At 41.3% G+C, this 14,552-nt stretch overlaps 1 protein-coding gene across 1 annotated transcript in view; it reads right to left on the bottom strand.

Annotated features, from left to right (window-relative positions):
• Window positions 1-9,065: 9,065 nt before the first annotated feature.
• LOC146992419 (uncharacterized) overlaps window positions 9,066-14,552 on the bottom strand; it is a 44,770-nt gene continuing 39,283 nt past the window's right edge. The window contains exons 9-12 of the mRNA XM_085790549.1: window positions 13,803-13,976; window positions 10,587-10,760; window positions 9,973-10,153; window positions 9,066-9,101 (exon numbers count right to left, since the gene is read on the bottom strand). Coding sequence (XP_085646675.1) covers window positions 9,066-9,101; window positions 9,973-10,153; window positions 10,587-10,760; window positions 13,803-13,976 — 565 coding nt within the window. The remainder of the gene's footprint in view (window positions 9,102-9,972; window positions 10,154-10,586; window positions 10,761-13,802; window positions 13,977-14,552) is intronic.

Below are 14,552 nucleotides of genomic sequence, written 5' to 3'. Positions count from 1 at the left end.
CTTAAAGTGCATTTATCAGACTATGTCATAAAGTGCTATCCTTAAACTGCATGGAGTAAAGTGCCAACTGTTGAATAAAAATCTTCCTTTAATGTTCACAGATCTGTTTTTAGCTGTTTTAAATGCAATGTGTGTTGTGCTTTCTCTTAAAGGGATAGTTCACCCTAGAATGATATTTCGCTCATTATCTACTCACCCTCATGTGGACTAAGGGCTGGAAGAATTTTCAGAGTCCACCGTCCCTTCTCTGAATTACAGGGGGTCTTGGCGTAGCAGTGCATTTCAATGCAACGGTTGCAAAGGGACACCAGAGCTCTTCGTAAAAAAACACACACAAAAAAACATCCAAATACCTCCATGATGCTTGTATGTAATGTCCGTCTTGTGCTGAAGCCCCAAATTGCGTAATTGTCCCAAAAAAAAATTAAATAAGTCTATATTTTAAGCTTGTTTGTAGCGGAAGCTTCTCGAAGCTCCTCTTCCTGGTCCGTCCAAATCTCGCGTGATTCGCAGTAACCGCACTGACGCCGGCGCAAATCACGCGAGATTTGGATGGACCAGGAAGAGGAGCTTCGAGAAGCTTCCGCTACAAACAAGCTTAAAATATAGACTTAGGCTATTTAATTTTTTATTTACAATTACGGTTACATGCTGCTATTCAGACATGCCGCTATTTCGACATTGACTTCTAATTGTCGGAATAGCGGCATTAACATTATTTTTTAAGCGTCCCACTATTCCGACATTTTTTTTTTTCATTGTCGGAGTAGCGGCACTTTACTATTTTTCAAACATTCCGCTTTTCCGACATTGATTGGTTACGTTATAGTCAGAGTGTCCTTCTGATTTATTTTTATTTTTTCATCTGAGACACTGTTTCTCATACACAAATACATAGGCCTATTAGAGAAGAAAAAACAAACCCTCCAAGTTTAAAAACACACCGGCAGCAGCGCACACTGATCTGCAGAGCTGAGACTGTTATTATTCTGTCACCTGAGTTTATCCTGCTGCTTTACATTGTTTTAACATAGGTAAAAGAAGAAAAAAAAGATTGTCTGGAATAAAGGGGCAGATTACATAAGATTATTCTTTTTTCTGCTCCCTTTTGTTGAGATTTGGGAGGTTTTTGCCTGATTTATTGCCCGATGCCATGTATCTCGCTTTCTTTCCCCCTCCCTCCGCCCGTTGTCTTCGTTGTCACTTTGTTGTCGCTCCACAGAGCGCACATGGCTAATTAATATGCACGTGCTGACCATATGGTTGTGTAGGCATTCCGGGACGGAGGTGTGTTCACGTGCGCAACTGCGCACCATTCTTGGATCCAGTTATCAAAGTTGAGGTGCAGAGTTGTGCACGCACAGTTTGATAGATCTGAAAAAGGTGTAAATATTTTGGGCTGTCTTTTCACCGTAGGCCTAAGCAAAACATTTAGTAGCAGCAGTTTTACACTGCTTACTTACAGTTTTGATAAATGAGGCCCCAGGCCATAAGCCCAGAGCCCAGACGCTCACAGCTGCAGCTCCGCGGCTCATCCGCGGCGCTGTCCGTGGTGCTGAAGGTCACAGGTTAACTTGACAAACAAACTGCAGCATAGTTCTGTTTGTTTATCATGTGTGTCAGTTTTGTTTGCTTGATAGTTGAGTTGTTGAGATTAAGAACATCACTCCCTCATCAAACCAGTGATAGACATGCTGAAAAGAAAAGAGAGAGAGAGACGCGCCTGGGTATCGCAGCTGTAAAAAAAAAAAAAAAAAAAAAGACGTGTCGGAATAGCGGTATCAAAAAGTGTCGGACTACCGGTATGTCTAGATAGAGGGATGTCGTAATAGCGGGATGTCTAAATAGTGACATGTCGGAATAGCGGGATGTCTGAATAGCGGGCGGACCCCTACAATTACGCAATTAACAATTATGCAATTTGGGGCTTCAGCACAAGACGGACATTACATACGAGCATCATGGAGGTATTTGGATGTTTTTTTGTGTGTGTTTTTTTACGAAGAGCTCTGGTGTCCCTTTGCAACCGTTGCATTGAAATGCACTGCTACGCCGAGACCCCCTGTAACTCAGAGAAGGGACGGTGGACTCTGAAAATTCTTCCAGCCCTTAGTCAACATGAGGGTGAGTAGATAATGAGCGAAATATCATTCTAGGGTGAACTATCCCTTTAAATAACCAACTGTATTCCATGCTGAGAAGCCATAAATCCATTTGACTTTATGTGCAAATGTAGTATTTCTGAACTGTAGCTCACAGTCGCCCCCTGGAGGTAGAGAGTGATCTGTGAAAGATCATGAAATAGCACCACAGAACAGGAGACACAGCTGTAAGTTCAGCTGTGTTAGTTCAGTTTTGTGCTGTAATGTCCCTTTAAGGGTTTTCACGACAGTATCACATTACAGCTGCTTTACGACCGTCAGTTGGTTACCATGGCGCTCCCAGCGAGATTCGCGGGCTCTGACGGGTCTAGCTGCAGCAGAGTCAACAGGAGTGTGTTGGTCGTCTGTGCTCTGCTCCTCACTGGCCTCATTTCTCCTGATAACGTGATGTTTCCCTGTCAGGTGAGCTCTCATCTTCAATGTGTGATGTTGTCTGTGTTGTGATAATGTGTCACATGATCCATGGTTAAGTTTTAATGAGCAAATGAATGGTATTAGCACGCTAACGGCGAGTGAAGCTAATCGCTAATTAGCCACCATGCTAGGCGTATTTGTTTTTAACTCAAATACCAAATGTTCAGTTTAGTTAAGTATCTCAGTTGGGTGTTGTGTTGAGTGCTGTATAGTTTTACTCACCATTTCATTGCGTAGTGTGTCATTTTATTGAAAATCTTCTGTGTGCTAAACTCTGTATTATATTAAATTAGGAGCATTGTGGTTAATTAGTGAGTTTAAAGCAGCTCTGACGGGTTTAGCTGCAGCAGAGTCAACAGGTGTGTGTTGCTCGTCCACGCTCTGAACCTCACTCACCTCATCTCACCTGATAATGTTATGTTTCCCTGCTAGTGGATGGACTGATGCTGTGGGGGAGAGATCGCTGATGTTTCCTGGAGACCATAGAAGCAGAAAGCTACTGTTCGCCATCTCTGTGACCTGTTTCATCCTTCCAGGCAAACACACACACGCACACACTATAGAAATAAAGACATAAGGAACTCTATACAGATATACGTATACATATTTAGGATTTTTTCCTTTTCTTTTTTGGATTAAAAATTGAAAAGGTAAGTAATATTTTATCAGGTATAATTCATGGATGGACTGAAGTAGAACAATATGTTTTGTGTCAAAAGTGAGAATTTAAAGTGCATTTATGTTCATAAAAGATAAATATCTGAAGACCAAGGGTTAAACATATTTGCACTTGTATTTGTACAGAGAACATGTTACTGAGTAGCTGGGTTACTATTTGATAGAAATGTGTGTTTGGACACTGATGAAGTGAGATTAATGTCAGTCCATCAGTTTATAAATAAATCTGGATTGTAGCGGTCCGTCATTCAATCGCTGACGAGTTCAACTGTCGATCATTTTCGGTTGCGTCATCACAAGTCTTTTTCACATTGCGGAGTTCAACAATATCTGGATGTTTTGTACAAAGTGAGTCCTCTGCGTTTTCCATGAATCTCTGCTGAGAGTGAAGAGCAAGAAACAGTGATGAGGTGAGATGAACTTAAGTCCAACAATCTATCAGTAAATGTGGATTGGTAGTGAATTGTTATTCATGACCCTGAATAAATTCTGCTTATTGGTTACATTCCCTTCTCGCTGTCAAAGTGATCAACAACATTATCTATATGAAACTGGAAAAAATTGATTTAATTAAAAGCACATTTGTTGTCATTTTAAATAACAGACAAGGAAATAAAATATAGTTGAAACAACTTGTAAGTGAACAACATGAACACTCATGTGACTTCCTGTCTGTAACTGTAACCATTGATGACAGGGAGAAGGGAAGTGACTTGATACAGGTAGAATGACGCCACCTGCTGGTCAACTCTTGGTATTACACCTGTATGGACTAATTCAATGTGAGCCCATGAATAAATAGCAAGCTAGGATACAGCAGTGGTAGAAGAGCTGCTGAGATGTTTCCTGTTTAAAAGCACAGAGGGATTATAAATAAATAAGATGAGAGTATTGTCACCCAGTTGGATACAGTGGGTTAAGAAATAAAGAGTTTATTTTATTTACAAATCAATATTATCACACAAAGTAATTGAAACAGTTTACGTTTTAAGTCTATGTTTAAAATGTTGAACTATTGTTGAGCTAACATTAGCCATGTTTTGTCTTAGCAGTGAGTATTATAATCTTAATATAAAGCTCACCATATATTTTACTGTGGTTTTCTGAATTTTTTCATATTGACCCTGTGAATATGCAGCTCCTGTTTACCTGCTCCTCATGTTGTCAGAGGTAATTAAGTGTTTTTACAAGTAGAAGTTTAGATTAAAGGACAGTAAGATAGAGAATTTAACTTTACTGTTGCTGCAAAGAGTTTTTTTCAAATCAAAGTTATTGTGTTGATTTGATTGGTGATAGAAGCACTGCGTCTCACAGAGAAATATAAATCTGCTTTCACTAAGGACGCTGTAACTCAAGTTATAGTGAATTTATACTGTGTAAGATTAATGTTTGAATGTGTTCTATATTATTTAGGGATGTGGAAGTTGAATTAGAGAGTAAGTTTCTAGTATTTGATTTTAATTAGTACTCGGTATTATGATCTAACAGAACATAAATGTAGAAACTATGACTGTGTTTCCAAAATCCAGGTCAGGTCCTTGATGTGGATGGAAGGATCCAGTGAGGAGGATCAGCTGGTTCAGTAGATGGCGAGCCACCCAACTTAAGTCCCAGGTTCTACAGCAGCAGTGAAACAGCTGGATGACCTACCTGTCCTGTCACCTTGGCTGGAGCCAACTTGAGCTCCCATTGTCCTGAGAGTGGACTCTGACTCAGCAGACTCTGACAGCTCTCATCTCCATCTGATCTCAACCTGGACTTCACTTGACATCTTATTATTTTCTTCTGTGGTCATCAGACACTGACATGAAATCACTTCACAAACCACTTAAGGACAGTTTAAAAAACATGTAAATGCACATTAATGCAAATGTTACCTGGTTTGTCCTTCATGTACACACTAAAGTGTCAGTGAATTGAATCCTGCAGGTTTGTCAGCTGGATGTTCCTGCTGCCAATCTCGTGCTGTAGCAAATCACAGAGTTGTACTGGGTTCAGATGTGGACACTGAGGAGCTCAGTAGATATGGCATTAGAAGAAGATGAAGAAGGGATGAACATATCCAGCAACAAATAACCTTGTGTCCAGAATCACTGGTAAGATGTGTGACTGTAGCCCACATGTGATCAACAAGTCTCATTAGTCTGAGTCCTGTCGATGTGTGAGCTCTCTCCACCTGAGCCACTGTAACCCTAACCATAACAATACTGTAGGTTCTCTCTCTCTCTATCTCTTTAATGAAATTTAATGAAAATACATCTGATAAAGGAAATCCTCTACATCAGACCCAGAGTAATGACAACATACAAAGAACAAACACAAATATGCCATTAAAATAATCCACCAAATGCCAAGCTCTGGTGTGGCCCCTCAGGTGAGAATGTGAACCTGGACCAACTCAGGTCAACCGGTGTGTGTCTACACTGGATGTAATGTAAAAGGCTGCCGACACTAAGAATAGTAACTTTTTGAATAACAGTGTTTCCCATTAATTAACGTTCAGTTTTTACTGACCTCATGTCTCTGTGTCACTCTGTCATTACCTCTAAAATTGTCCGGTACCTCGTCTCCATAGGAAACGCAACTGGAGCTACAACATAAACAAATTTTAATAAACAATTCAAAAATTACATCAATCAGTGTTTTGTTGAATAAGAGCAGAGGAATAATGGATCTGTTGAGATAAACAAACATTTAGTAAATAAATTGTTTCTGCAAAAACTTGATGATAAAACTAATAACTAAAAACATTAAGTTCAGTGAGAATCAAATTGCCTCGAAAATGTTCGTATCAACAACCTGCACATGTGAAAATCTAATCATACACATGTTAATTATCATTGATTATCAATAATAACAGTTTAACACTGCATGAAAGTGAAGTCATAAAGAGACATCCTGTCCTGATCTTATAACATGGAGGATTGTTGAGTTCACAGACTGTCATACAGTAGATGTCTCATCGCTGTACGTGGACAGAACAAAGACTGAATCAGTCAGATGTGACAAACTACAGTAGCAGTGTGTTACTGTCCTGAGTGAAAAACACAGAGGCATGCAGAGAAAACGATGAGACACTCACGTTTGACCTTCCACATGTCGTCAGCGTGATGGCAGACACCGACCGTCAGCACAACAAAAGGTCTAAGAATAGTTGTGTTGGTTGTGAGATCAGCTCATCGCAGCGGGAGTCCGGTTACAGTCCAAACAATGTCAGCCTGTTTATCTTAATAATTAATTAATATTTTTATTAACTTCATTGAGTACAGCAAGAGTGTGTGTGTGTGTGTGTGTGTGTGTGTGCAAGAGAGAGAGAGTAAATTATGTGTCCTGTTTCATACACACAAGCATCACAGCTTGTTTCTTATAGTATGTGTTATAATTGTTACGGGCCCCACAGTTTTGACCACGTATTAAATACAGTTCGGTTGGAACAGATATACTGCAGCGACAATGAAGACACAGAGTGCTCATTCTTGTGTACAGGTTGCATCTGTATTCATTTCCACAAATTCAAAACACAATCAAACATCATATATCTGATTCTTTCAATCTCTCTATTTCAGGCAAACAGTTCACAAAATTCTGTTAAAAGGTAAGTAATGCATCTGTGGTGTAAAACACCTCCTCCTACCCGCCTGCTAGACAAAACACAGGGCAAAGCAACACTGATGTACCTGCGAAGCAGTTTGGTTCTTTTAACTTTTCCACATCATATAAACATCATGAAACACATTCAAATGGCCGGAGTAGACAGCCTTCAGACACAGCTTACGGTTCAGAAACATAACTTCTTTCTCAATTGGAACAGATATAATGCAGCAACAATGAAGACACGGAGTGCTCGTTCTTGTGTAATAAATACACACCTAAGACCACCCGAACCGCAACAGCTCCGGCCACAAAGGTTCTGCTTGTGACACCATTTGGGTGCACTACATAATACAGCTACAGTGTGAACCCATTAACTGTGACAGTGCAGTATCATTCTGACCACCCAATCAGCTGTGACCTCATCCTAGTTTCTTTTACTTACTTTACTCCAATTTATATACAAATCAGTGCCATCTAACTGTGAACCCAGAGAAAAACTACATAGTAAAGATAATAATGACTTTTGATACATTTTATATATGTAATGTATCGTGTTTTCATTTTCACACCATTTCTACACAAACTTAGGCCTAGTCCACACGAGCCCGGGTATTTTTGAAACCGTGAACATATGTTCCCGGTTGTATGTCCTGTCCACACGCAACCGTGCTTTTGGAACCCTGAAACCGTGGTTTTTTGAAACCGGAGTCCAGGGTGGGGTTTTCGGCCTGGGGTTGGTTTCACCGGGTGCGTGTGGACACTGCAACCGTGATTGTTTTACTCGTTTACGTCATAGCTGCACACGTGCTAATGTAAACACTGCCAGCCCGCAGAGGTTGTTTGCAGCGGTTTGCAGGTGAGCTCGCAAAAATGGAGGTGACAAAGTGGATTTTTATCACTTTTTATTTTTATTTTTTATTTTTTTACATAATCTAAATGCTATTTGTATAGTTTTTCGATGAGAAAAATATAACGAAACGGTCGTCAGGGCGATCCTCTTGTCAGCTCCAAACTCACCCTCAATCACAGACCACAGCTGGTTTTCCACACAGCATCATTTACAGTAACAAGTGACGCTACAGATCAGCTGTTTTTAAAATTACAGAACTACTACAGTAGCGCTGCAGTTTCTTATTCCCCACCTTGTTTGATTGAGAGTTTTTCGGGATGATTTTCATGAATGAACAGGCAATAGCCTATGTCCCGGGTACGACGGGAGGGGGGGTCGCGCTGCTGTCATGCAGTGATAAAAAGAGCCTATGCGGAGATGAGGAACGAGCCAAAAGCCGAAAATGTATCCGTGACGTCCGCGGTCGATATAAAGTGGATATGTTTCATTCATCCATGTTTTGACAGACAACACAACAGCCAGAGTTGCGCCGCACCGACAGTCATGTGGCTCAGCAGCCAGGTGACGCACACAGCACAACAACACAGCGCACAACAACACACAGCACAAGAGTCAAGACACAGCGCAGCAACATGTGCAGGCTGCTGCAGCAGTGCACGTCAAAGGGACACCGCCGAAAATAAAATAAATAGGCTACACATTTTTATTAAATTAATTAATATTTAATTGTTGGACTTGGAGTCTGTGAAATAAAGCTATAACACGTAGTTTTGAAATGGTTTTTGCGCATGTTTACATCCATAAAATGACCAAAAATGAACACTATAAGATAGTATATATATATATATATATATATATATATATATATATATATATATATATATATATATATATATATATATATATATATATATATATTGATAACGAATTATTTAAACAGCATTTGTATAGAAATGATTCCGTCCCAAGCCTTTCGATCCAAGCGGTTTCCACTGTATTTTGATTGGTTAAAACAGCCTTCCACACGTGCATTGCGTCACTTGGTAGCGGATTTCACGGTTGCGTGTGTACTGAGTGTTTTTATTACACCACTGGTGTGGACGCGAAGCAAAACTCCGGTTTCAAAAATACCCGGGCTCGTGTGGACTAGGCCTCAAAGCTCCCGAATAGAGAAGAACTCCTGCTGACGACGTAAACATGACACAGAGAGGCGCCACCTGCTGGTTAAACACATGTAGAACATCATAGAGATTATTTGAATTAGAGCACAGGGACGATGGTGGACTGGATTCTTTGTGTGACAGTGGAGCAGTTCTCAGATCAGTTCAGACTGCAGCGCTAAGAGTGACCTCCACTTCCTCTGGCAGTCAGTGGTGAAGAAGATCTGGTTTTAACGCCAACACCTGCACACACACACAAATATGAACAAAGACTGAAACAACATTGAACTGAAGTGAAACGTGCAGCATTTACTGCAGCATCACTGCTCCAACACGTCAGTGAGGGATTTCCTCCTGTTACCTGTCAGCTCATGTCACAGCTACAAGTTATTGAGTATCTGTGGGACCGCAGTATATGATTGGCTGTTTCATAGAGAAACTGTTCTATTGATCATCTCCATAAAATTTATCCAGTTTGACCAGAAAAACAAAAATATATGAGAGGCCGTTTAGGAAATAATTCATATTTCCTCTCACATGTTAAGTTAAAGATACTTTAAAGATACTGCATTGGCAGTGTTTATGTCCCTTGTGCAAGAACCCTTGTACTTCTTTATATGTGGGCATAAATAAATATTTCAAATGTGTGTGACTATAGTAGTGTATGTAAGAGAGTATGATAGTAAGTGTGTGTGACTATAGTAGTGTTTGTAAGAGAGTATGATGTAACATGTGAGAGCAATATTTCCTAAACGGCCTCTCATAAAAATACATTATTTTCCATTTATTGCAGACTAACATTATTCTAAAGCAAAGATCAACAACTGGTTTTGTCTTAACACCACAACACCTTTACCTGATAATAGAACATTTAGGACTCTGTGTGGCCTCCACACTCTGTTGTTTTTGGTTCTTGTCTTGTTGTTTCTTTAAATAATTTGTTGATTGAACTATGACATCAGCTGTGACATCCTGACTATATATCTAAATATCTTGTGGATCTAAGGTACATGATGAAAAATAAAACAAAAAACACACAAACAGTGAAACTGCCCAGAAACACTTTTCCTTCATCAGTTGATTGATGAGGGAAACAGCTACAGATTTGACTGACCTCAGACCTCAGAGTCTCCAGTCTACAGTCTGGTCTCTTCTGGAGATCCCTCAGATCCTTCAGGTTTGAATCCTGCAGGTCGTTGTCACTCAGGTCCAGTTCTCTCAGGTGGGAGGGGTTGGACTTCAGAGCTGAGACCAGAGAAGAACAGCTGATCTCTGACAAACTGCAGCACTGCAATCTGAATAAAAATGAAAGAAGAACAACATTCATTCACCTCTTCATGTCAAAACTGATCATTGCTACTGACCTCAGGACAGTCTGTCAATATAGAATCAATATCTGATCAGACATGTTGGACTAAACACTGACTCCAACATTTTTATTCAGGACTGAACTGGATCAAAGTTTAAAGGTCCAGTCCTGATCCAGGACTAAGGTCTTTCTTGGTCCTGGTCTCAGGAGACTAAAACTACACACATTCAACTGAACACAAACCTGTTGACAAACCCCACCCATCCACATCTTATGTGATGGCTTCAGACCAGTCAGTCTTTATCTGAGTAAAACATTCTGACATTAAGATCAAATTCAAATCATCTCTGTGAACAAAATGAAGACTGGCCCAACACTACAGATCTAAGATCTACAACAGTAACAGTCAGTGAACTGACCTCAGAGTCTCCAGTCTACAGTCTGGACTCTCCAGAAAACCGATTAGATCCTTCACTCCTGAATCCTGCAGCTTGTTTCTGTTGAGATTCAGTTCTCTCAGGTGGGAGGGGTTGGACTTAAGAGCTGAACCCAGAGAAGAACAGCTGATCTCTGACAAACTGCATTTCTTCAATCTGAATAAAGAATAAAAGCAGTGAGTTGAGGACAAAGCTCCTTGTTGACAGCGTTCAGTGTCTCATCATCTGTTCAGAGCTGAAGAAGCTTCAGAAAGAACAAGTTTAGAAAATCAAAGTCCAACAGCTGAAGCAACAGGAAGCAGGTTAAACAGTCACATAGAGAGAAAACGGCTTATTAATATTCATGAGAAGCTGCTGCTGCTTCAACACAGACGCAGTGACTCCGCCTCTTCACCTGTCAGCTCCACCGGTGGCTCCATCCATACAAACTCATGTTGTGCAGCCACATTGATCAGAGACTTACTGACGATGCTCAAGTTTTAAAAAGACAAACAAATGTGTGAGGCTGAACTCTGTTGTCATGACAACAAACATGATGGAAACACACGTTGAAGCAGCTGATGAAGCTCAGAGGCAGAAAACCTGCTGACTGACTTCATACATTGAACCTGCTTCTTCAAAGAGCTGAAATCAGCACACACAACACTTTTTATTATGGGACTTTGGGCTGGAGGGAAAAAATCTGCTCTCACATTAAAATCACTTTTCACTTGAATAATCCAGTATGGACTCATAAAAGCTGAGGTTGATGTTTAACACTCCTGTGTCTGACACAACAAGATGTGTTCAGGTGAGTTCAGGTGTAGAGCTGCTGGTGCCACCTGAACAAAGAGACAACTGGTTTTTATTCTACACATGATGGAATAAAATAAAATAAATAAATGGTGAACATTAATGTTTGTAATAATGCAGCAGGTCAGAGGAACAATTTACAGCAGGGGTACTCAAATACATTTTTCGAAGGGCCAGAATTTTTCTTAACAGACACCTTGGGGGCCGCACATTCAAATAGGCCTAGATTGAAATTAAATTCACCTTTTTCGTCTAATAATTTAAATATTTTTTATTTTACTTGTAAGCACATAATTTTTATTTATACACTTCATGGTGTTTTGTATGATATAAAATGAAAAATCTTGACATTGTCATATCATCATTTACATATCATGCTGGAGCTTTACACTGCTGACTTGTATCCTCAGACATGCCCTGTGATTTTCAGCTTAAATATGAAAGGAGGCTGACCATCACAGGACGTCTGACTCTGTTCTGAGGATACAAGTCATTGGTCCTGAAATGTGTTTCTCTTCTATAACACACATTCTACATCTCGGAGGCGACGTCTTTCCACACATGGGCTTCCTTCACCTTTCAAACGAGGCAGAGCTCAGTGGAAAACATAGGTGACACAGGCTGATGGGACCGGGACACAACAGCGGGGGAGAAGCAGGTCGTGCAGCTGTGCACCACTGACGTGCACGAAAAAACAATTGCGTCTCATCAAATGCGCGCGGCTACGGCTTTTGAGTTGTGAGCGTGCATGACTCGCGGCTACATTGAATGGGTTTGAGCGCGCGCAAAAGACGCTTCATCTGAACGGCCCCCCGTGCATGATGCACACACAGTTGAACCAAGACGGCGGTGAAAATCACCCACGGTCTCTGCAGACAGGCAGGGAAAACCCTGCAGTCCAGCCCGCTCCCCAAACACTCGCGCATGGTGATTTGGGTTCGTCAGCGTTTCTGTATCCCAGTGCAGCGCCTCACAGGCACACACAAACGCTCCGCACGTGTTTCTATGTCCCAGCGCATTGACTTACAGGCGCACGGAGCCCGAAAATACAGTATACAGTAATATGTAAACTAGTAGAACTCAGTCGCGGGCCTGATTGGAAGGTTCGGCGGGCCGGATGCCTATTGAGTACCGCTGATTTACAGCATCAGTTCTCTGAGAATCTCATTCATATCCAAACAAATAGAAACTGTAAGTGAAATATCTCTGACTGAATAAAATCCAATGGAGTCAGGACCCTGTGAATCAAAACTGAATCAATTCAGTAGATCCATGGCAACACCAGCTCTAATGGCATGTTGGCTTTGAATATTTCACTACAAACATCACAGAGCCTCAGGAAAGAGGAGGAGCCACCAGCTATTGATTATCCACCTTTTTCCGAATGTCAAAAATGTAAGCCGGTTTTGCCCTTCTGGTGGAATTTTATGTTTACGTTTCCATGATTTCGGTAGTCACGGTAAATGCATGGATTTTTTTTTTCAATGTAAATCTGTAAAACGCATTGATCATCACACCAGCTTTTAACAATGGATATCACACAAATTGACATCCATGTTAAAAGCCAGCATTAATAGATCCATGCGTTTATTGCAACTATTGGCGCATTTCCACTAGCGCGGCTCGGCTCGGCTCGGTTTGGTTGTTTCCATTACAACTGAGTATCACTTGGTGCCTCCACGACGTGGGCGGGGTTGTCATAACACAGCTGCGCGAAACCGAAACCCTTTCGTTCCGTGTGATGCAGTCGAGCTCCCTCTGAATCCTTTCTTCGGCAACCAGAGTCAGGAACGTCTGGACCTCTTCGACCGACCAAGGAAGAGGATTTCTTCTGAGAAGCCATCTCGTGTTTGAAGTCAAACAGCAGTACAAACTGGAGCTGTAAAAAGTGGTGAGTGAGTCTTTTTATTTTTTTATTTACATTTTAGTCGGTCGTCGCGTGATTATGACGCTTCCAGTGACAACACTCATCGGCCAATCAGTGGAGGCAGTCGGCTGACGTCACGTTTTAGTAACGCTTCGGCTCGCTTGAAACCAGGGCTGAGGTGATACCAAAAGTGTACCTGGTTGCAGCGCTAGTGGAAACGTGCCATATGACAATGACTGAAACCATGGAAACGTAAATGTGTAATTCCACCAGAAATGAAAAACCAGCTTCCGGTTTTGACCATTGATGACGTTTGGAAACTTGTGGATAGATCAGTTATTTTCTGACAAATGACATGTGTTTCTGTAGTGGAGGTGAAATGTGGAGAGGAACAGTGACTGGACTAAAAGCAGAGAAGAAGAAAACCATGACGACCTTCAGTGTGGATCAGTATAACATCAGCCTCTTGTCTGCAGCTCAGTGTCAACACAACTTTCACATCACATTCATCTGAGCACAAAAATAAAACAGAGTCTGACCTGAGAGTCTCCAGTCTACAGTCTGGACTCTCCAGAAAACCACTCAGATCCTTCACTCCTGAATCCTGCAGGTTGTTGTAGCTCAGGTCCAGGAGTCTTAGGTGGGAGGGGCCGAACTTCAGAGCTGAGACCAGAGAAGAACAGCTGATCTCTGACAACCTGCACCACTCCAATCTGAATAACGAATAAAAGCAGTACAACATTCATTCACCTCTTCATGTCGAAACTGATTGATCATTGCTGCTGACCTCAGAACAGTCTGTCAATATAGGGGCCGTTTACACGAAGACGCTTGCGAGTAAAGACGATAAAATATTTTATCGGAAGTGCCTTTCGTTTATATGGTGACGGCGTTTTTGGGGCTTGAAGACGCAAAAATCTCAAACCACCCCTGAAAGTGGAAAAGTTGAATACGCTCCAGCGCAGCGTCTCCGCCTAAACAGGCCAAGACGCAAAACTGGCTCAGATCTGCTGTTCTGCTCACGTCAAGTCGGCGTGTTGACGTCAAGTCGGCGTGTTGACGTCACGATACAAACAAACATGTCGGATTACATCCACCCTTCAGACCTGCAGGCTACTTTGGCCGCAATAACTACAATTATACAACAGTTAGTTCCGACAGGTCCCAACCGAGCAATTTGATTGGACAAGAGACGTTCCATGAGTGCTGATATACAGTATAACAGCACTGGGACTTTTTACGGACGTTATCACTCCGCTGTTCAGCAGTGGACAGGAGCTAAGCTATAA

This window comes from Trachurus japonicus, chromosome 1 (assembly GCF_045865225.1).
Source record: "Trachurus japonicus isolate A0001 chromosome 1, Traja_1.0".
NCBI classification, from domain to species: domain Eukaryota; kingdom Metazoa; phylum Chordata; class Actinopteri; order Carangiformes; family Carangidae; genus Trachurus; species Trachurus japonicus.
This window is presented reverse-complemented; position numbering and strand designations above follow the sequence as displayed.